Here is a 23,037-nt window from a genome sequence, read left to right as displayed (position 1 = left end):
TCTGAGACAGGGAGTCCTTTCCATTTTGCCTGCCTTTTCTCTTCCACATCTCAGTTAAGCCTCAGTCAGAGAGTTTCCTGGTGTTGTCGTGACCATGAAAGCCTGGGTTGGGTAGGAAGCTAAAACATTCCTGCTCAAGTAGGTTCTTAATTTACCTCTAAGAAAGCCTGGCTTTCTGAAAATCAGTTACTCAACATTTTAACATCAACATTCTGTTTTCTTTTTCTTTCTTTTTTTTTTTTTTTAAGTTCATTGGAAAACATTTTGGGAGAAAGAGAGAACCTGCTTTGGTTGGAAACATGAGTTTTTCCTTCTTGACTTAGTGAGGAACCATTTATTCTTCTGATTTATTTACATATTCTGGCCAATACATCAAGTGTATATGAGTTCCATTAAGAATTCTACTACCATGTTAGACTGTTAGACTCAGTTGTACATTGTTTTAGGATATTAGATGAACACAACTTTTAATATTACAAATTATATATATATATGTATATATGTATGGATGTACATACATACATATAATTTTCCATTCACAGGGGATATGCCTATCAAAACTATTTTATTGGATGAAACATTCTTATTCTCATGAAGACTTTTGGTTCTTTAATATAATTTATTATGCCTTTTAAAATTCTGTTTGATAAAAGCATTGGTACATTATAAATACCTGTAAAGAAAATATAGCTTAAAATTCCAAGGGAAATATTATATAATTATCCTTTTTTAAACATTTTCACAAAAATCCACATAGGCACTAAGAAAGACTGACAAAAATATTTTTTATGTCTAGACAATATATACTCCAGGTTGGAAACATTTCAAGCCTGGTATTTTCTAAATATTAAAGCTTATCCAAGTGAACCTTTGGCTATAGCCCATGAGTTGGCTGGGGCTCTTAGAAAGTTCTGAACAAAATCTCCATAATTTAGTATAAGGAACAGAAAAGTGTGGGGTTGACCTCAAACTCTTTCATTTTTTTAAATCACATATTAATTGTCAGTTAGTGATACTGTTCTTTAGGTCTTTTGTAGGTAGCTGAAATTTAATGTTACAACTCTTAAGTCCTTTTCAGTTGTAATGTGCTATAAAAGTAAACATTTCATTTAAACCTTATAGAAAACACAATGCAAAACCTTCAAAGACAGGGTATCAAGGGCAAGGCTCTGGAGAGGGCTTTGTTATATACAAATGCTAATTATTCAACAGGAATTGAAAACTTGTGCTACTAACCATACTCAAAACAAAGGCAAATAAGCTGTCTTTCTGAGCTAGTTTAGTGTTAGGAGTGCGTGTAGACTTTGTAGAAATTTTGCAAACAGAAACTCAGTTGGAGAAATCAGGCATAGAGTTAACTAGAGAGTATGTTGGCCTATTCAGAGAAGGAAGGCATATTAAGAGAATGGGTTGCTAGTTAATGAATATTACAAATGAACATTCAGGTGAGATAAGATCAAGTGTTCATAGGTGTTTTTAGGATCTGAAGAACTCTTTTTACTTATAAATGCAACAATTTAACTAACTTACAGCAAACTCAGTTATTAATGGCAGAGACTGCTTGGAAATAATTGCAGGAAATACTTTTCCTAATGTATTTATACCCTATACAGATTCACGTAGTATGTGAGTGGGCAAAGTTACATGCATAGAAAGACAAACATCACATTTTCTCTTATATTTGGAATCTGGATTAGATAAAAAAAGACATGGAATTGGAAGTGGGAATACTTGTGAAGAGCAAGAGAACAAGAATGAGAGACAGAAGAGACACTAATGAGGGCTGGACACTGTACAAGTACATGAAATATGTGTATGAGAATGTTAAAATGAAACCTTACTCCCTGCAACTAACAGATTATAATTAAAAGGTGATAGATGACTATTGGATGCTGAATAGTAACAAATAAAGTGGGTATTGTAAAAAAAAATTGGGTTAGGGAAGGCTGGACTTTAAATCTTAACTTGGAAAGTGTTACCTATAGCTAGCTATTGCTGTGATGGAAGATGGGCCTGAGAATCAGGTTTCATGTGAGATCTCACACTTTCATCAATCCTTCACACTTCTGAAATATTCTGCATAACTTACAGAAAGTACAAATAACATCTAAGTGTTGCCCACCTGTTTTCTGACTTGAAACATGGAAGCATTTTGGTAAGAATTTGAATACTGTCCTCTGAGACTAGAGAAGACCCTGTGGTGTCCAGAAATGATCACTCATATAGAGAGCCAGAAGAACCTGTCCTAGGAACACAGTTTGCAAAAGGTATCTTGTTGCTTCTCTGCTTTATAAACATTTTCCCTGTTATTGCATTGATTCTCTGTATTTTGAGTGGTTCCTTGTATTTAAATAAAACTATGACTAGGAATTTGCCAAAAAATCAAGCATAAGTTCTGAGAAAATGGCATGAATTAGTTCTTTGAGTTTTGAGTTTGTGGTTCAAAAAGGACACATACAAGGCACAAGGGGAAAATAGAAGGCCAGGTCTTACACAGCATGGGTCACAGCCACCTTTTGACCCACAGAGACCTCTACATGGTACACCAATCAAGAGGAACATTGTATGACTATTCTAGCTAATATAAATTTTAAGATCAGTTTCTGAATTTAAATAATACATTTTATTCCAGCTACTCCTAAATGTCCAGTGCATGAGCAATACATGTTGTAGAAAGACTTAGAGTCTGAACCTATTTGTGAACTTTCTCATTCGATACTTTATAAATGCTTCCTTCTTATCAAAGTTCAAAAACCCCATTGCAAATATAGGGAACAGGATAAACTGTAGCAGCCAAAATACCTTTCTTGATTACTTTTCTAAATAAAAATGGATCTCCCACTCTTTTCCTATACTTGTGAGATATGAAATGAGGAGGCGTTAGGAGCTTTTCTACTGTATGTAGTAAAGGGCCGTGTCCCAAGAATGACTTTTGAAAGAAGTTGCTTCACTTGTATAGACAGGGAAGACATACTCTTAAACACTGAGACGAATGATGAAGTTGGCTTTCATTTTAAAACTCACTCCAAAGTACAGTTTGAAAGAAAAAGTAAAATTACAATGAAGGACATTATAAGCATAAAAACCAGGGACACAACAACTCCAGACCCAGGAACATCTAAGGAAAAGGAGGGTGCATGAAGATTCCCAACTCAGGCAACACACTTATTTTAATTCTCCTCCTTTAGAATGTCCATGAGAGCTTGCAGCAGCCTGTCATCTCTATGCTTATAAGGTTTTGTGTTATAGAATACATCAACATAGTCACTGTACAGACTGTCTTCAGAGCCTTCAAGCTTGGAGGGCTTGTTGAGCTTTTCCAAGGCTTCATAGAAACTTTCATAAGGGATGCTGAGCTTTGCACTTGGAGACTTCTTTGGTGATTGTTTTGAAAGTACATTCTTGCTAAAAGCACTTTGTAGGAGTCGCAGCATGGCCTTTGAGGGAGTTCCTTGTACCTGCTCATCCCTTCTACCTTCCACATTGCTGCTGCTGGAGTTTTTGGGTACCAGGAGATTGCCATTCAGGCTCTTTTGTGTGGGCCGCTCCTGAAATATAAAATGCCACCAACAAAGGCAGAAAGCTCATTATTTACAGATAGAAAAACTAGCTGTAGCCCTAACACAATCCCACTACAGGTCCCTTGAGAAGAAATTTGGAGAGTGGAGAAAAAACAAGGCCTGGAGTTATATGGATTTGTATTTCAACATTTATTTTTCCACTTCCTGATCCAGCTTTGGCTCTTATTTGGTCTCCCAGAATTCCAGCTATAAAGTAATAATCAGAACACTTCCATTTTTGGTGGTTTTGAAGATTGAGATTATGCAAGTATGTATTCAGTGTGCTATTTTCCTTCACTTTTAAGCCTACCACAATGGAATCTATTAGGAGACATGACATTAAATATTTAACCACTTACTTCTAAGGCACCAGTTGATTGTTGAGTACAAAAGCAGCTGACTAGAGAACCCTTGACCTTGCTCTTGTTAGAATATATTGAATTCTGAGAAGCTCATAGGGGAGAGAGGTCATGGGGCAGGAAGTTGGAGATCTGAAAAGTAGCTATTTGTTAACCATTATGGAAGTACTGTTCTTCTCTAGGACTTTCCATGATACCAAAAATCTATGGCTGCTGAAGCACTTTGCATAGAATGAAAGGTATTGCTAAATGATCTGTAGATATCCTCCAGTAGACAGTATCATCTCTGAGACAACTGTTAATACTTAACACAATATAAACACTACACATTTAAGGGAAACACTATATTTATATATTAATTACAGAAAATCCATTCTAGATGCAGGGAACTAAGTCTGTACATGTTCAGTGCAGAGGCAGTTGTTTCAAATACTTTTGATCCATACTTGACGAGGTGGACTACAAGGATTTGGATCACACCATATGAAGAAATGATCATATTTCAATACTCTAACAAGTGAAAGTCCTTTTAATACTTAGAAAGGAAGCTTGGAGAAACACTCACAATGTGGATTTTCCTCAGACGCTATGGAGAAACTGCACTTGGATTCTGCCTGGTATAATACAAACAGGACCTAAACCCTAGCTGAAGCTTTCTCAAATCTAGTTTATAAATTCCTCATGTAAGTGCCATGTCTTGAAACCATCTAAAACATCCCATTTAGAGATCTCTAATTTAGGACAGATCATTCCAGAGATCCTGCATTGTGTTAGATGTTTGTGGATGGGGAAACAGATGCCGTTTCCTTATGGATTCTGAGAAGGACAAAGCCAGTAGTTCCTGGACTGAGGATCACAATTAGTCTATGTTGACTACCCTTTGAAATTTTCTAAGATAAATTGTAATTTCATAGCTCTGCCTAATAATGACAAGGCCTGTTAGCTAAGTGCCAATTACTAAGCTGAAATTAGTAATTAGTAATAAGCTTACATGATGTGACTGTCTAACCTTGGTTTCCTTACTTTATGCCCCTTCTGTCTAAGTTACAAAGATTACAATTAAAATGAAAGAAGATTGAGCATTTTAATGTGTACTGCATTATAATAATACACAATATGTTATAATAGATATAAAAGAGAGTTGGATTTGCAATATGCTATCATACAAAGATATTATGCAAGTTAGGGAATTTATCAACTTTAATTAATGAACTTAAGATTTAAGTACAAAAGAGAAAGCAGTGGCTCATCCAGTTGGAAACCAACAGTTTTTGTCTTCTAAGCCCCCTCTCTCTATGCATATGTGAATTCTTCCCTTCTTAAAAATTAAATGCATCTCTCTTCACTTATTGCCTACTGAGGTCTAAAAGAGAACATGGTACACAGACCTCCACAACATTCACCATCTTTTCCACTCCTCTCCTGTCATTCTGGACTGTATTGTAGGATGTGTACACACGAGGCTGCTTCATGTGCTCTGGCTGAGAAGATGTCCCATGCAAAATCAACTTCCAGTTCACAATCCTTCCTTCATTTTGCATTCTTCCAGACTGGTTAAAACAAGCACACATGTATTTATTTTAGTTTGTGTTTCAAACATAAAATGAACTTATTCAAATTGCCAAAAGAATCTCATAGTTAAAAATTAATTTTAAGGCATTGTGTATTCCCTTTTTAAAGATTTATTTAAAGAGAAACGACTGGATAGTTTCATTCTTTTAATAAAAACCAATAGTTTATAAGCCAAACAGTTTGAAAATCTGACTTATTGCCTCACAACCAAGTATCTAGTTTTAAAAAGCAGAGTTCTCTATGTAAATCGGTTTTGTCACATTGATTCTGTTTTGAAAAGCTGACTGTCCCTTAAATATCTGTAAGTCAAAGGTCTAAAGAAGTGGAGTCAAATGTGTAGATTTGATACGATGTGGCTCTGTCTTGGCAAGTAGAATTATTTAGTTTCTTGCAGCTGAAATTTAGCTAAGGAATTAGAGAGGGGCTGGATAGGTGGCTCAGTGGTTGAGTGATGGCTGCTCTTCCACAGGTACAATTTCTAGCAGTCAAACTCTCAGTAACTTCACTTCCAGAGGATCCAGTGCTCTCTTCTGGACTCCTTGGGTACCAGAACAAATACATACATGCATACATACATACATACATACATACATACGGACAGAACTTCCACCCACATGCAATATCTATTTTTTTTAGGACCTGAGGAAAGTTCAAGAATAGCACTAATAAGTAATAATATTTTTCTCTGATAACAGGACTTGCTTCAGTATCATTTTCTGAGCTATAATTAATAATTAGTTTCAAGTGTATGTGTGAGCATGTACACTGTGAAACACACATGTGTGGAGGTCAGACACAACTTATGTGAATTGGTTCTCTTTATTGACTATGTAGTGTCCAGGGATCAAACTTAATGCAGGCTCAGCTTGAAGAAGGCAAGTGTCCTTGTCCATTAAGTCATATTATCAGCCCTATTTCAATGATCTGAAAAGTCGTTCTCTGAGAAAAGGCAGAAAATTTGTAATTTGCATTAATTGGTATCTTTAGAAGTTTAAACTGATTTATTTTTTAAAAATTATCTAGGCAGCTGGGTGGTGATGATGCATGCCTTTAATCCCAGCACTCTGGAGGCAGAGGCAGACAGATTCCTTCAGTTTGAGGCCAGCCTGGTCTACAGAGTGAATTCCAGGATAGGCAAGGCTACACAGAGAAACCATGTCTAGAATAAAAAAACAACAATAAAATTATCTAGGGAGTGAGATCTGTACTGATGTTCTTACAATTTTCTCTCAGAGCTCAGATATAGAACACCATCCTTTTACATCCCAACCTCAGAGAAGCAGGGGAAAAATGCACAAAGAGTTGAGCTACTTGGCTTCATGCCAGACACAGTTCTGCTACTTCATCCCTGTGGCATTGTCCTTTAAAGCATGCCAGGGAATGTTAGAACAGATGCAGTCTCTGAAATGCTGGAAATCAGAAGGATTTTAGATTTCAGACCTTTCCAGTCTTAGAGTGTTTATACCAGCTTTATAAGGTGAGTGTCTCTATTTTCCAAAGTCTGGGGTGCTTTACAATTCTAATATTTTTGAGTATCATTAAGCTCTAGAAATCAAAAATTAAAAAAAAGTAGTGTGGTTTTTGTTGTTGTTGTTTGTTTATTTTTGTGTGTTTGACTAAAAGTAGAAAAAAAGGATATTAAAAATGTCTTGCTGACATCTTGCTTGTCTTCCTGAAACAGGAAGCTATTATATTACTCAATGACAAGAGCAGTGTAGTAGTAAGGATGCTTTCTTGTGACTCCAGCGAAGTATCATAGCAAAGCTGGCCTCACACCTGGCTGTCTGAATATGTATAATTCCAGGGATGACAGGCCATTTGGCTGGCTGCATTTAGACTTGGCAACTTCATTAGTGTATCTTTTCTCCTCCCTTACAGAATGCTGAGTTTAGCAATCTCTTAAAATTATTGCCTACATAACCAAGTGTTTGAGCAACACTACACCTTTATATTTCTTCTGCTAAAAAATGATCAGGTCATGTTCATTAGGACTTAACTTGTGATGCCATCCACATTTTAAAGAATTGGCAAGTGTTTGAAAAATGATCTCTTTTTTTGTCTTTTTATTTATACTTACCATGTCTGTAATTTTCAATGTCCAGGTGCCTACAGGATTCTCTCCCCATGTATGAACAGACATGAAGTCCCAATTCTTAAAGCCATTGGGGGATGTATCCCTTTCCCTTTCAGCCAACAGTACAGTGCTGGTTCCTATTTTCATAGAGCAAACATAAGTTAGAGGATATCTTAACATGACAGTCTGGTCTAGCATCTAATACTGGGAATGAAATATGAGATTAGGTCTGTCAATGGGAGGGGACATAAATCTCAGTAGTATTTCATAGAAACCCTAGGGCATCTAGAAAGTATAACTGTAATCAATAGAGCCTACTTTAAAACTTCAACATTTCATATGCTAGAAAGAGATCAGAGAGTTAGACAGCTCATCTTTCCTTGTCTATTGTCTATAGAAATTGAAATTCCTCCACTGAATCACTAAATGACTTCATAGGAAGTTTTTTTTACTCTATTTTAATTTATTCATTTGTATGTGCTCACACACTCATGTGCATGTACATGTGTGTCCCATAGCACATATGTGGCGTTAAGAGGATTGCTTGTGGGAGTCAGTTATCTCCTTCTATCACTTGGTCCTGGGGAAGGAACTGAGGCCATTAGGCTTAGCAGCAAGTGCCTTTATCTGTTGTATATCTTACTGGCCCATTAACATACATACAACGTCTGGTTGGGTTGTAGTTTATGTCTCAATAGTCCTTTACTCATCTTCACTAGAACTCTCTTGGCAAAAAGACAAAATTTATATTATCATATATCCTTACTTATATGGCTGTGAAGATTTAATCTCTATTCTCAACTTTATGAATCACAATCCCTAAATTTCTATTGATTTCTTCAGTGTTCCATACATATCTATAAGTTTTGAGAATTACTCAAAAAGTTTTTACTAATTGTCACATAAGAGAAGCGAATGCTCAGTCTTTTATCTTGGTAAATGAACAAAGGTTGAAAATAGGTGATTTTAGAAAAGCTTATTAACTAGCATCATTTAAGCATCCTTTGTCTATCCAGATACCAGTGGGAATGAACAACAAGAAGAAATGAGTGGTTGTTGAAGTTTACCAACAGCAGAAGTGAGTGTGACATGAAGGTCTCCTCTACGAGAATATTCAATTGTTGCTTCAAATTGCACATGTTCCAGAGACTTGATAGCATTTTCTTGTCCTTCACAAGCTCTTGTTGGGATTTCAACAATCACTTCTCCATTAGCTTTCAGGGCTCTACATACAGTAGAGAAGCAGAATTAAAGAAAAAGTATCTCTCCTGCCATCCATTGGTTTGCTTGTGACAGTTGCACACAGATGTCTTGGACAGATAATCAGAAAGGCTTATTATCAGTAGAGTTCAACTCATAATTATCTATAGATGAGTTGAATGCATAAGAAATCGCTAAGAAACATGTATAAGTATGATGCTATTTACTGTAGAATAAAATTCAGACAACTTTGTCTTCAACTCAACAAAAGTGGTCCATGACAAGGATATCAATAAGATCCTCATGAAAAAATTAATTTCATGTATAAGGCTTTTCTGAGGCATGTTGCTGGGCTTTCAAGGCTCTGGGGTTTTGAAGAAGTTAATTTTTAACATCATTATGGTTGCCTTGATAAAAACCACGTAAGAGTCATAGCAGATTCTACTTCCATGACCATCTGTGATGAGCCAGAGGTAATCCATAAAGAGCCCTACTTAGAAGAAAATTCATCCTGACTACCCATAGAGACAGCCACAGAGAACAATGTTAAACTCTGAGTCCATCTATTATAGAATAGCAAATATATGAGAAAAGATTGGGTGACAACACCTTAATCTAGTAGTGCTTTGGACATAAAGTAGTTCAAAATTCTGGGAGATACTCACCTAGGCTCAAAGTTATTGTCTTTTACAACACATTCTTTCTTCTCAGGCACATTTCTCCAGGTCCTAGGATCAGCCAAATCCACCAGAGCTTTGGCATTTAGCAAGCCAAATCCAAATCGGCTGTTCACCATCAAGCCTGCCCCATTCTTTTTCCAACCTGGGTTACTGGCTAATGGGTCGTACTCAGAGGTCCAGACAACCAGATGCTGCATATCTCGCCAGGTAAGATTTGGGCTAGAGAGAAAGTGACCCAAAGTATCTTTTAGGAAGAAAATGAAGTATTCTTATAAGACTGAGTGCTAAAAATAAGCATCTCCTTTTAGGGATTATTATGTGCACTTTTAAAATATATACACTATTGCTTAATGTTATGTACTTTAATTTAGAACTCACAATACAATATTAAAATTTCTCACCTATAGCATGTAAGTTAAACATTTATTCTCAGTAAAATCCAGCCTCAGCACTGTTGAAGTGCGAAAATTTGTCCCTGACTCTAGTTATTTATATTTCTCTAAAGCCAGTTCTTTGTAAAAACATAATAACACTTCCTTTGTGTCTCTAGTTCTGTTCATAGAATACTTTAGCACATTTCAGCATTATGAAGCCTCACTGAAGCCTTGTTTTTATCATAGGAAGTATCAGATGTGAAAGACAAGGGTTTGCAACCTACTCAACACATCTTACCTTTTTAAAAAAAAATGTAGTCAGAGCTCCATATCCATAGGTTCCACATACTTAGAATTTAATCAAACATAGATTAAAAATATTTGAAAAAATTGTATCTGTATTGATATGTATATACTTTTTCTTGTTATCTTTCCTTAAACAGTCCAGTCTAATGAAATTTACAATGCATTGGACATTTTAAGTAGTTTGTAAATTACTATACCATTTCAAATAAGAAACCTGAGGATTCTGGACCTGATCTTTCGCAGATATTCAGGAATGACAATAGACCAAAACTCTCAAGAAATTCTTGGCTTCATGGGATTGTTCTTGAAAGACACTATGCTAAATATTATTAGAATATTCAAGGAAGTGTTTCTGGTTCTTAGGGAATTTGAACAGAAGTGTGTAGCCATCAGGGTTGGAGAACTGGGGTAGCCACCAGCAAGTCCCAAATGAAAAGAAAGCAAGAGGCTTCCAGGACCCAGCAGGGATGAGATTAGCTGAAATGTCCAACAAAGAGGAGGGAGAACCTGTAGGGAACATATCCAGAGCTTAGGCAAGGCCCCCAACTGGGACACCCACTCATATCGAAATTCTTAACACAGAAGGGCTCCCATCTAAAGGACTGGCATTCCCTACACTGGGGAATCAAGCCTTCACAAGACCAAGGGCTTCTCCTCCTACTGATGCCAGAATACAGGGACAAAGTGTGGAGCAGAGACTGAAGGAAAGACTATCCAGACATTGCCCCACCTGGGGACCCCTCTCATATACAGACATCAAACCTAGACACTGTTACAGATGCCAAGAAGTGCTTGCTGACAGGAGCCTTTTGTAGCTGTCTTCTGAGAGAGGCTCTGCCAGAGCCTGCCAGACATTGGACCTAGCATGGGGTTCCCATCGGAGGAGTTAGAGAAACAACTGAAGAACTGCAGGCAACTAAGGGATATTGAGAGTGGAAGAAATAGTCTTCCCCATGAAAGAGTACACCAATTAGTTATGTAATAGTAAATCATCAGCCTTAAAAACACATGTAAAATTGACATTATACATCCTGAACAGGTTATATTTAGGGAGGAGGTATGTAAATAATGCTGATAAATGATTGAAGGTGCCTATGTTAAATATTCTTATATAATTTTGAAGCTTACTGTTATGAGTCATTAGATTAATGACAGATTAAGTAAATTTGTTATCTACAAATTTATATAAACAAATTCAATTAGTAACAAACAAAAAAATACCCTAAGCTTTTTATTGCTTTTTGTGATCTGCATTATTTCCCTCTAGTCAAATCAAGCATTATTTAATAAACAATGCATATTTCGCAAAGTTTCTACCTTATCATAAGGCTGCAGAATCATGGAAATATGGCTCAATTTGGTGCCATCTCCCCAGATCCAATAATGTTTCAGTTAATCAATGCCCTGGGCATTTGTTAAAGACGTGTGTGTGTGTGTGTGTGTGTGTGTGTGTGTGTGATCTTTCAGGCTTGACCACAAAGGCTTCCATTGATGTTACTTCTAGGGAATCCTAACTGTGTTTGAACCAGCTCTGGTACAGAGCCATTGTGTTATTGCCTTTGAAGGGAGCTGCAGTCAAGCCTTCAGCCTCCAGGCCCCTCCCACACTTTTCCATTTGTATATTCCTAGCCCCTGAAGGCAAGTGCTTTTACTCCCAAGTTTCTCTGCTGGAGATCATGTTCAGAAGCCTTCTTCAGGTACTTCTGTCAAGATTTCCTGTGGAATAAACAGGTAGAAAGCCTGAAAGCACTTTCCTGATATTATTCTTTATTAAACTCTCAGTACACATTTAACTGCAAGGTTCATAAAACTGCTGGGACCTATGGTTTGGGCTCCCCCAGAAATGATACAAACCCATTTCTATGCTGGCCCACATGACTTCTGGAATTTAAACAAACAAACAAACATTAAAACCATTAAAAGGTTAACATTCTCATTTTTACTTGTTTCAATAATAGATTAATCCAACACACCTGACCGTTCCACTTACTCTCACTCTGCTGGCCTGAGTTCCTGCCAGATATACTGTTAAACACCAACATGACTGAAGGAGGCTTGAAAAGGAGTCTAATCTAGTCTAGTGACTCCCAGGGATCCCAGACTGCATGCATCATAATCGCTCACTACAAGTATAAATAATTATTTCTGACACATATCCAACTCTGCCAATATAAATAGGGCAAAATATTTATACTTTTAAAAGTCTATTTATCCAGTTTTCTATTGCACCAAAAATAACAGGAATTGATAGGAAGATTATAAGCATACGAGCAGTTAAGCCAATTACAAGATACTCTGAATCATGGCATCAAAGAGGGAGCAATAGAAAACACATTCTACCAAAGAGTATACATGGAGGGATCCATGGCTCCAGATATGTACATGAAAGAGGATGGCCTTATCTGGCATCAATGGGAGGGGAGGCCCTTGGTCTTGTGGAAGCTCAATGTCCCAGCATAGGGGAATGCTAGGTTGAGGCGGGAGTGGGGGTGTGTGTGTAAGAGCACCCTCATAGAGGCAGCAGGGATGGGGAAAGGCATAAGGGTTTTGTGTAAGGGAACTGGGAAGCGGGATAATATTTGAAATGTAAATAAATAAAATAACCAGTAAAAATAAATGAGTAAAGGAAGGAAGGAAGGAATGAAGGAACGAAGGAACGAAGGAGACCTGTTGTTTATATATTGTTTAAATATTGTATAATATTATGCTAAATAAATGGTTCAACCTCAGCCTGACTACTTGCTTTCTCTGGAGCCTGAATTGTCTCATCTGCCCTATGAGAAGGTTGGATATGACAATTTTCAGAAGAATGACTACTCAGATCTTTCGTTGGTTTTACATTAGAAATACCTCTTTGTACCTATTGCCTTCTGTTTTTGTGAGTATCACATATTTAGGACCCATTAGCCAGTTGAGCAGGAATGGTTGTATTCTCAAAGTACAAACTTCTGTCCTTAAAGCATATTATTAAAATGCCTGCTTCATTCTGGTCTTTAAAATAAAATACCTTAAAGTAAAAGCCTCCTATCAAGGTGGCAATGATCAATAGACAAATTTCCTTTTTGGTTGATAAGTGTTTGCAGGTACGTGTAAAGGGAGATGAAAATGGAGAGAGAGGGCATAAGGAATGACAGTTTGGTGATCCCATTCAAAGTAAACATTGTTTATATTCCTACGACACCACATTTATTTTACATTAATTGTAGTGCTTTCTGTGTTTTCAAACTTATAGATGTTTAGGAAATATTTAAGGAATTTCACCGTTAAGCAATTAAGAAAATAAAGTCTTGTTTCTTAACAATTATTGTTCAGTGTGTGCTTACATTTTATAAATGAAAAAGACCTAATAACAATAGAATTCTGGACAGCCTTCCTTTATTAATTAGTGCACAGCAGCATTGCACTAATTTAAAATATCAAGACTTCATTAGCCGGGCAGTGGTGGCGCACGCCTTTAATCTCAGCACCTGGGAGGCAGAGACAGGTGGATTTCTGAGATCAAGGCCAACTTAGTCTAGAGAGTGACAGCCAGGACAGCCAGGGATATACAGAGAAACCCTCTCTTGAACTCCCCTCACAAACAAACAAACAAACAAACAAATAAATAAATAAATGCATGAAGCAGAGGGTTTAAAAAAAATAAAAGGGCTAGAGAGATAGCTCAGAGGTTACGAGCACTGACTGCTCTTCTGAAAGGTCCTGAGTTCAATTCCTAGCAACCACATGGTGGCTTACAACCATCTGTAATGGCATCCGATGTACTCTTCTGGCATGTGTCTGAAGACAGCTACAGTATACTCATGTAAATAATAATAAATAAATAATATTTAAAAACAAAACAACAACAAAAGCAAAAAACAAACAAACAAAAAAGACTTCCTTGTGTTAGTATCCAGAGATATGTTGAAAAAAAGTGCTACAGAACTTGACATTGAAATTAAGCATCCTTTAACTAGAAAAGATGCAGATAAAAAAAGTCTGGGTACAAAGTTATAAAGTGAAAAGTTTTGGAGTCTAAGTAGTTTAGTCTCTAACTATATCTATTTGAATTTAGATGTTGAATAGTTGTTAACTTGAACTTTCCAAAAAAATTTTTTTCTAAGAATTTTGTGGGGATTTGTTCCCCTGAAGACTTTGTGCAACACTGATGGTTTCTTTGGACTTTATTATTATTTATTAGAAAGCTTAAGGTTCATCTGTTTGTTGAATAAGGTGTGATTGTATCCAATGGTTCACTTGAGTTTTTTTTTTATTAAAAATTACCCTGATTCTTCTGATCTTGCCTCTGAAGAGAGAGGTGATCATGTGCAAACTTCCTTAGATGTATTTACTGCACACTAATTATGGTGCCACTGGCATTTATGTAATGAATTTCTTTCTCCAGAATTTGCCTATTTAGTGGCCTATTGGACAGTCTCATAATCACAGCTGGATGAGGTTGTAGGAAATTTATTTTTAAGGGTAGTTGATTAAAATACTCCTAGCATTGAAAGGCTTTGGATGCCTGCTTAAAACATGGCTTCTAGGGCAGATACTTCAGAATCTGAGTCCTTAGCAATGGGATTTGGGAACATACATGGAAAATCACCTACTCTGGTGATTTGACTGTATTCAAGAGTAACTGGCTAAGGAAGGAATCTTGGTATTACTTTGTAGATGTTTCAGCCAGAAATTATTCATTTTCCTTCTCTTTGTTCATTCCAGTTTCCTACCTCCCTCCGTTAGAATCACAGTAGGGAATGTGTGAGTTTAGCCTTTTGTGAGGAACTAGATCTGCCTCAGTCTCTGGCCTCCTTTGTTGGTGGGATGATTGATCTCAGTCTCTGGCCTCCTTTGTTGGTGGGATGATTGATTGGCTTCCGTTCAACAGTCTTCTTCCTATCAGAGCTGTGGAGGCTGCACAGAGTAGCACCATTTCAAGGCAGACAGACCTGGATTTATATTTCTTTGTGAGATGCTGGCTACACTTTTCAACCCCTCCGCCCCTCAGTTTCTTCATTTATAAAATGAAATATAATTACTACTTCAATATTATAAACATCTCATAAAGATTATATTTAATGTTGTATGCGAACATTTAGCACACTGTCTCTGGCCCACAGTAAGAACATGATAAGCACTGAATGTCTCTTTTTTTTCTTTCTTTCTCTCTTTCTTTCTTTCTTTCTTTCTTTCTTTCTTTCTTTCTTTCTTTCTTTCCTTTTCGGTTTTGGTTTTGGTTTTGGTTTTTATGAGACAGGGTTTCTCTGTGTAGCCCTGGTTGACCTGGAACTCACTCTGTAGACCAGGCTGGCCTCAAACTCAGAGATCCGCCTCCCTCTGCCTCCTGAGTGCTCCACCACGCCCGGCTTGAATGTCATTCTTGACAAGTTTAGTCAAAAGTCTTTCAGTCTCCGCAGTTGTCCCTTAGGTGAAGAGGAGTGACTGACTCAGTCTGCAGTGTGGAGTGCCTTGGGCTTCTATTTAGAAATTCTAGCATTCAAATGTCCTGATATATAATGTTGGTATAGACCATTTTGAATAGGGTGCAGAAAGCCATCCAATTGAGAACAAACATCTCAATAATTGCTATCTATACTTTAACAGGAGAGATATAAATCCTTAGACAGATCAAGTCCATTGTATTGAAAACTAGAATCAGAATGGAAGAGATTAAATTCTTTGCTCTACACCTAAAAGTTCACAAATGGTAAGGATAGTTCTGATGTTGGGGTCCTATTCCCAATTGGTTCTTGATCTGTCTGGGCAAAAGGTACAGGTGGGACTTTGCTGCAGACCCCCTGTGCCCTTGTGTCTGAGTAAAATGAGTCTCTCGAGCAGATGGACAAAGAGTCGGATGAAGAGACAAACAGACATACACAAGAGAGGTTGTGCAGAATCTGAATGTAATGTTCTGGTCAAGCCTCAGACTTTTTATAATACAGAGTAACAGAATAAGGCACATTGAAGTTTTCCAGGTGCAAGAGGAGTGACTTCAAAAGGAACCAAATAAATGTTTACACTAGAGATTAGCACAGATGCAAGAGTTTCACACTTTAGTGTTAATAGCACCAGGGGGTTATTAACTCTTGACAGGCTTCAAGAATAATGTAGTGTCACTGACCCCGAAATTCTCTAGGCCTTGTTAAATTTTATCTTGTCTGGAGAATCCTCATTATCAGGATAGTATATTAACTCGCACTTGGTATGGAATGTAGTCTATAATAAAATTTTTATCTGAGTGAGAATTCCAGTCTCTTTCTGCAGACAACTGAGTAATGGCTGTGATTTATTGTAGTGCTTAATTAGTTANTGAATAGGTTAAGCTCCTTGCTGCTATCTGGGATCTTGGAACACTGGGAGAGGCTTTAGCTAATTCAGAATACAATCTTAAAAGGCATTAACAATAAAGTAATACTAAATAGAGAGCACGTGGATCCATACACTAGACTAACGTGGGAGTGGAAAATTGATTTTATGGTTTATATAGATTAGGGAGAGAGTGCCAGACTCCAGGAAGAGAGCTTCCTTGAAACTCTTTGCTTCATGAGCCAGCTTCCCAGCTTTCACTTTGTCAAACTGACTCAACCAAAGTATGTGGCAGGACTTCTCGGTCCCTGAAGGAAAGAGGGGGCAAAGGAAGAATAGAGGAGAGTTCACAATGCCTTGGAGAGGGAAGAACCAGGCAACCATGTGAGGTCTCGGGAGGAACAGTGAGTTGTGGCTGCTCCTATGGAGGGTGGGGGTGGTCAGAGATGCTTAGCAGGCGTTAGGTTCAACTAATTGACTAAAGTTAAGGTAGGAGGGAGGATCAGAGCTAAAAGTAATGGTAAGATCACATTTTTCAAGTGAAAGATAGTAGCACTCAGCAATTGTGCCAAGAAGGCAAGTTAAACCGAACAACTATGTGTGTGTGTTTTATATGTGGATTCAAGGGAAGCTGGAAGGGGGCTGGCAGCACTGCCACTTCCCAGAGATAAGACAGGTTACATAAAATGACATGCAACGACTATTAATGTTTTAAATCATGAATATGATGAGGGTCTTCTAGAACCCACAAGCTAGTCCACAGAAAAATTTCGTAAGCACTCCCTTAAACAAGTCTGCATTTAGGAACAAAGAAGTTCACAGACTACTTGGAAATTAGGTATGTATTCCATAGCAATAGTGCCACCCCTTTAGATAAATCCCATGAAGACAAACAAGGTTAACTGGGTTACGCCATTCTTACATAATGTCCCTCCCATGAAGGTACAAAGACTCAGACTTTATACTATAAGTGCTGGGGTTGGAGATTTAACTCCATGGGTTTAGACACTTGCTTCTCAGGAAGAATATGTGCATTTTATTGCCAGCACTCCATTAGGCAGCTTGTAATTGCCTATAACTCTGGCTCCAGGGGATTTGATGCCCTCTTCTGGCCCTCAGAGCCACTGCAGGCATGTAGTGTACATACAAGTAGGTACAAATGAATACATATAAATAAAAATTTCAGTGTTTAGACAATAGCATTATAAGTACTCATCTTACTGATACCTTTGATGTATTTGGTCACTAAACCAAAATGACCTTGGCCTGGTTTGCTATGCATCTGACAGATATTGAGAGAAAAAAAAAAAAGCCCAACTTACTCAAACATCTTAAACATCCTTCTAGTTCTTCTCAGTAGGTAGACACCGGGTGAGACCCTAGGCAGGGATTATGCTGACTCTCACTACTGATACTCAGAAATTCCACCTCCATCTCATCAGGGTACCCTGGGAATTTTAGAGCTTCACCAGACAAAGGTTCAGCCTCTCAGGACTTTTCCATGTGGCACAAAGGACAACATGTTCTGTTCTGTTCTGTTCTGTTCTGTTCTGTTCTGTTCTGTTCTGTTCTGCTCTGCTCTGCTCTGTTCTGTTCTGTTCCAGTGAGTCTAGTCTACCATATATGTGGGAGGCCCTTATGTTCTCTTTTAGCTAGGTTAACTTTTTGTCACCAAACATCAAAAGGCAGAAATAAAGAAAAGTGAACTGTGGAAATAGGTGTGAAGTACATGGTGGGTTTTTTTTTTCCCCTTCTGTGTTAAGTGTTAGAATGTTGAGCAACTATTATGAAGTAAAAATGTTACTAAATCCATTTTTAAACATCATCTACTAAAATAAAAGCCAGGGGTATTTAGAATTTAAGCATAGTAAAGGAGCTACAGAAAAAACAAACAAGCAAACAAAACAAAACCCAAAAAGAACCCACAAATTTTAATCTAATTTTGATTTGGGAGACTTTTAAAGAAAGAAGCTCTAGAGAAACAGAGGGGCAAACATGGCTGTATACTTATTAGCTTTCTTACACTAAAGTTACCTGTGAGCAAATCTGAAGGTAAATGTAAAGCTGATAAAGCATTAATGGATGTTTGAAGCCAAGATTATAAAACAAAACCAGGGCCATAAAGAGGCTGTATCACAGGGCAACTTGCTAAAGGACGTAAATTCTGAGCCTCATCAGTAATGAGACCCAGTGTTAACAAGATGCCATTTCCTTCACACAGCAAGCACTATAAAGGAAAACAATGTCAGTACTTATTTTAGAAACTTGAGCTTTCACCCATATCCTCCTGGGGAGAATACAACATGATGTGGCTTTAAAGAAAACAACTTGTCAATATGCATCAAAATCATTAAAACGCATCTTCTCTTTGGCTCAAAACTCTCAATTCTGGGTGTTCATACTGAGGAACACATAAGAGATGTCAATATTTATAAATGACATGACATGACTTTTCCAAAATTTGTGTTTATGATTTGAAAAATATTGTGAAAACATAAAAATCCTGTTTTCAATTATCATGTCTTATCTAGTTATATTAGCTCCAGAATGAAGTTTTTATTTTCTGAAGAACGCACATTTGTTCTCCTCATCACTCTGAGGAAATGATTTAGACAGAATTCTGGCTGATTGGGCCAGTTTGTTACCCAGGAAGATACTAGGGAAGAACATGAATTTAGAAAGCCAAGGAGTATTGACTGAGATGTGAGACAGTATTTCTAATATATTAGAAAATATTAGAAATTAATATGCAATGAGATGTATGTTTCTTAAATCTACATTGAGGCATCAATAATAATAATTTCAAAGTGGCAGGACTTTCTGGATTTTGTAGTTTTTGAAGTTGTTCAAATTTTCTCCTATAATCACATATTCAGACAACAACATGAAAAGCTGTCTTTGTCAAGCTGACCAGATTTTTGGCCCTTACTTTGCCTCCAAGGCCAGAGCAAAGATACCAGCAGCCAGGGGTGCTGAAGCCGAGGTGCCTGTGTGGGTCTCTGTGCAGTCATTGTGCAGGTCAGCGCTTGTCTGGAAGGAAGGAGAGAAAGGTAGAGACATGAAGAACATGGTAGGGGTAGTCAGACTGAAGTATGCATCTCCTATGACCAAGAAGCACAAGATTTGATTTTCCACTTCCTTTTCTCAAGCAAGATTTGGCATCTGCTGATATTTTAGTTTTCTCTCCTCTATGTGCAACTTGTCTATAATTCTGGCATCAAGCTGCCTTTTCTGGGGATGAAGTACTCCCACTATGAATATTTTCTCTTCTGAGATTCCCAAACAAAATATGTCTATAAAAAAGGAACTGTTTCTAAGTCACTGTGAATCATGCCAGTCTATTAATCATCAGGTCCATTGAACATGGTTGAGCATATTTAGAAATTTTAACTCAAACAAAATCCCTTTGGCCTTCAGCTTGACATCTGTCTGCCTCTGTAATAGAGGAACATAATGACATCTTGATCAGAGACATTTGAACAAAACTTACTTAGAATAGATTTTGCATTAACTGTTGACTTGATTGGAAAGCTACAAGTTTGTGTCTTCTACCTTTAAATAAGATTGGTCAGGTTAAAAAAAAATTAACCCACACTTAGTTCTGGGTTCAGATTACAAAACTGCTGCGTATTAGATGTGACCCACAGTCATGTTATATGGTCTTCACATTAGCAGCATGGGATTTATATTTCCTGATTCATTCTAGACATAAGTGAGATCCTGCCTTGTGAAAGTATCTGTTAATATTATTAGTGCATGCAAGGAACTGTGTAGGCTAGCTTTATAATAATAAAGAGGCTATGGAGATATACCATATGCAGATATGCAGAAATACCACAAAGACTTCCAGTTAGTCTGCTGGCTGAATAAACAGCAGGGCCAAAAATTCCTAACCAGACAACACCCAAGCTTCAGTGCTTCAGTTTTAGCTGGAGATTTCAATGTGTAGGAGGGAGGTGTAAAAAAATAATGTGTTCTATTATCACTTCCTTTGGTTTCCCACTTAGTGTCCTTGGATTTCTCAAGTTATGGTGGCTCTGCTTCTCAGAGCGTTGTGCAAGTCAAGCTGCCCTTTATACCTGTTGATGAAAATAAGCCCCTAGAGATGACTATACTGAGGAAAAGATTTACGTAAGAAAAGCATGTTATTGCAACTGTCTCAAATAGAATCCACCAGCTGTCTCTGCTAGAACAGCTTTACCTAAGGATGAATTTCTACAAAGGTGAAAAATCTCTTCACTGCTTTAGTGCAAGGGGTTCCAGATGAGGGGGAGTCTGTGCAGTAGAAACATTGAAATGCTTATCGGCCATTTTCTGAAGTCAGCTCTGGATGCCACAGAAATAGAAACAGCCAGGGGCTCTGACACCCAAAGTAGACATGTCTGCTATGTCCCTTTCTAAAGCTATAAAGTGTGCCTACTACAAAGAACCCTTGACTAGAATGTCACAGTCTGTTTATTATTCAAGTAACTGAACATATGGCATGAGAGGAAGGCCAGCACCTTCCAGTGGAGACAACATGGCTCTGCTGCCTAAAGTAGGTACAAAAGGGGCTATAAACACTGATTCTGTGCAAACCACATATTGGTACTGCTTAGGCTTTTTTAGGGTTTTTAGTGAGAATTATGCATATATTCCAGAGCCCCCATCCACCGAAGACCAGACAATGATGAAGCCCTTTCTCTTCCACAAAGAACAAAATGTATAACATCCTATCATAATCTATTGGGGTTACTGGCAATCCCCCAAAGCCTGGTAATTATTATCTGGTTCGCAGCCTGCTATTTTATTGAGATTAGGATCTACATAGAATCAACCTAGTTAAATTTGAGGCTTTAGACGTTTGAAAGTACCCATCTCTGTTCTCAAAGCCTCCAAACAGTTCTTCATTATGCCCTTGAAGGGAAATTCAATAATTGTTCATGACTCATGGAAGTGAAGGCACAGGCAGGCGTGGGCTGGAGGAGATCTAAGCATATAACTCCTTGAGCTGCTTTCCTCAGAGGCTCCCCAGAGGCTGAGGAGTTCATCCCAGGCAAAATTGAGACTGTTATTTTTCTCATGTAGGTTATCTGTTTTTAGGAGATATTACTGGTATAGAGTCTATACTTTTATCATTTGCTAGTGGTTGAGTCAGACTACATCCCTGTTATTAGAGTATCAGTAAGCCTAGGGTGATGAAGCCCTATGACCCTGAAATCTTCTTTCAGGCTCTTTCCAGGGAGGCATCAGACAAGCAGAAAGCATTTGGAGTGTTTGCTGCATGTAATGACAGGTTTCGTGGCTTCTCAGAGCTGAGTTAAAAAAATGACAGGGAAGATCATCTTGGCAGAAGTGCCATTATTCCTGAGAGAAACCTTCCAATATATGCTAGTCTTTCAAGAGAGTAAGCAGTAGTCTCCCCAATTGATACGTCCAGCTGAACCAAATCATTTCCCACAAAGGTCAGGGAAGAGGATCAGTCTGAAAGTATGTCTTAGTCTTCTCTACGTCAAGAGAGACACAGAAACGAGGCAACCTACTATTCGCTGGTCTGTATAATCACCGCTGCTGTAGGAGGTAGCCAATGTGGAAGAACACTTCTCTGCATACCAAGGTGACAGGCCTTGCTGGGAGGCACTGCTGATAGAGATGGTGTAAATGCTGTCTGTGTAGCCATCACAGTCACAATTATCTCCCTGACGACCCCCATTCCCTGAAGCCCAGACAAAGATGGAGCCTTTCCCTTGTCTCCCCTGAAAGAAAAGAGAGATAATAGATAACAATCTATTATCATCAATTGTGCTTACCAGCAAGCTCTTCAAAACTATCAGAAAATAGATGCACAGTATTCTCAAAGACAATACTTTGTAATCTGCCTTTAATTTCAAGGTTTCAAGGGTTGTCATATTGTGTTTCTCAGACCAGAAGCAGAGTATCCCTGTCTGCCTTCTGTTTTCAGGGCCTTCTCTGCAGTGGGGTTGATCTAGGCTTTTCCTTTCTTCTTTATCCTAGATTCTATAATGCAGCCTTTAACATATGAATTATAAATTTTTCACTCTTCTCTTCATTATGTCACTAGACTTGAATCTTTGAACTTCCTCTGTTTCTGCTCGAATCATCTGGCTGACTGATAGAATGACAAAATCAGGCATTATTCAGATCTGCCTTGCAGCTGCATTAAAAAGACTCTTGGTTTGAATGGAACTCGTCAAGGCCACTCTTTCTGTGATATTTCAATTGATGCTCTCCAAAGCTTCTACTTTTGTCTCACCCTGCATAGTTCAAGGTCTTAAATTCTGTCCAACAATGTAGTTAGCTCACGAGAAAGAGCAACATATGAGGGATGAAGGGATTCCAGGTACTCATGTAATGTAGAGGGCAGGGTGTTGCTACATTCAAGAATGAACTCTCACAGCAGTTGGAAGAAGGCTAAGTTACCTAGTAAAAAACTCTGAAGAAAAATGAGACATATGTCCAAAAGCATTTGTGTGTGTGTGTGTGTGTGTGTGTGTGTGTGTGTGTGTGTGTGCAGGTTCATCTGCATGTTTCCATGTGTTCATGTGTGTGCACATGTGTGTATGTGTATATGTACAGATACATATGTATGTGCACTGTATGTGTGGAGTCTTGAGGTCATTCCTG

General features: G+C 37.9%; 1 protein-coding gene across 1 annotated transcript in view; it reads right to left on the bottom strand.

The window, feature by feature from the left end:
* Nucleotides 1-356: 356 nt before the first annotated feature.
* Pcsk1 (proprotein convertase subtilisin/kexin type 1) overlaps nucleotides 357-23,037 on the bottom strand; it is a 44,694-nt gene continuing 22,013 nt past the window's right edge. The window contains exons 8-14 of the mRNA XM_021180323.2: nucleotides 21,936-22,148; nucleotides 19,343-19,443; nucleotides 9,431-9,664; nucleotides 8,633-8,790; nucleotides 7,569-7,702; nucleotides 5,308-5,469; nucleotides 357-3,548 (exon numbers count right to left, since the gene is read on the bottom strand). Of these exons, the coding sequence (XP_021035982.1) occupies nucleotides 3,171-3,548; nucleotides 5,308-5,469; nucleotides 7,569-7,702; nucleotides 8,633-8,790; nucleotides 9,431-9,664; nucleotides 19,343-19,443; nucleotides 21,936-22,148 (1,380 nt within the window). The 3' untranslated portion in view covers nucleotides 357-3,170. The remainder of the gene's footprint in view (nucleotides 3,549-5,307; nucleotides 5,470-7,568; nucleotides 7,703-8,632; nucleotides 8,791-9,430; nucleotides 9,665-19,342; nucleotides 19,444-21,935; nucleotides 22,149-23,037) is intronic.

This window comes from Mus caroli, chromosome 13, assembly GCF_900094665.2.
Source record: "Mus caroli chromosome 13, CAROLI_EIJ_v1.1, whole genome shotgun sequence".
NCBI classification, from domain to species: Eukaryota; Metazoa; Chordata; class Mammalia; order Rodentia; family Muridae; genus Mus; species Mus caroli.
This window is presented reverse-complemented; position numbering and strand designations above follow the sequence as displayed.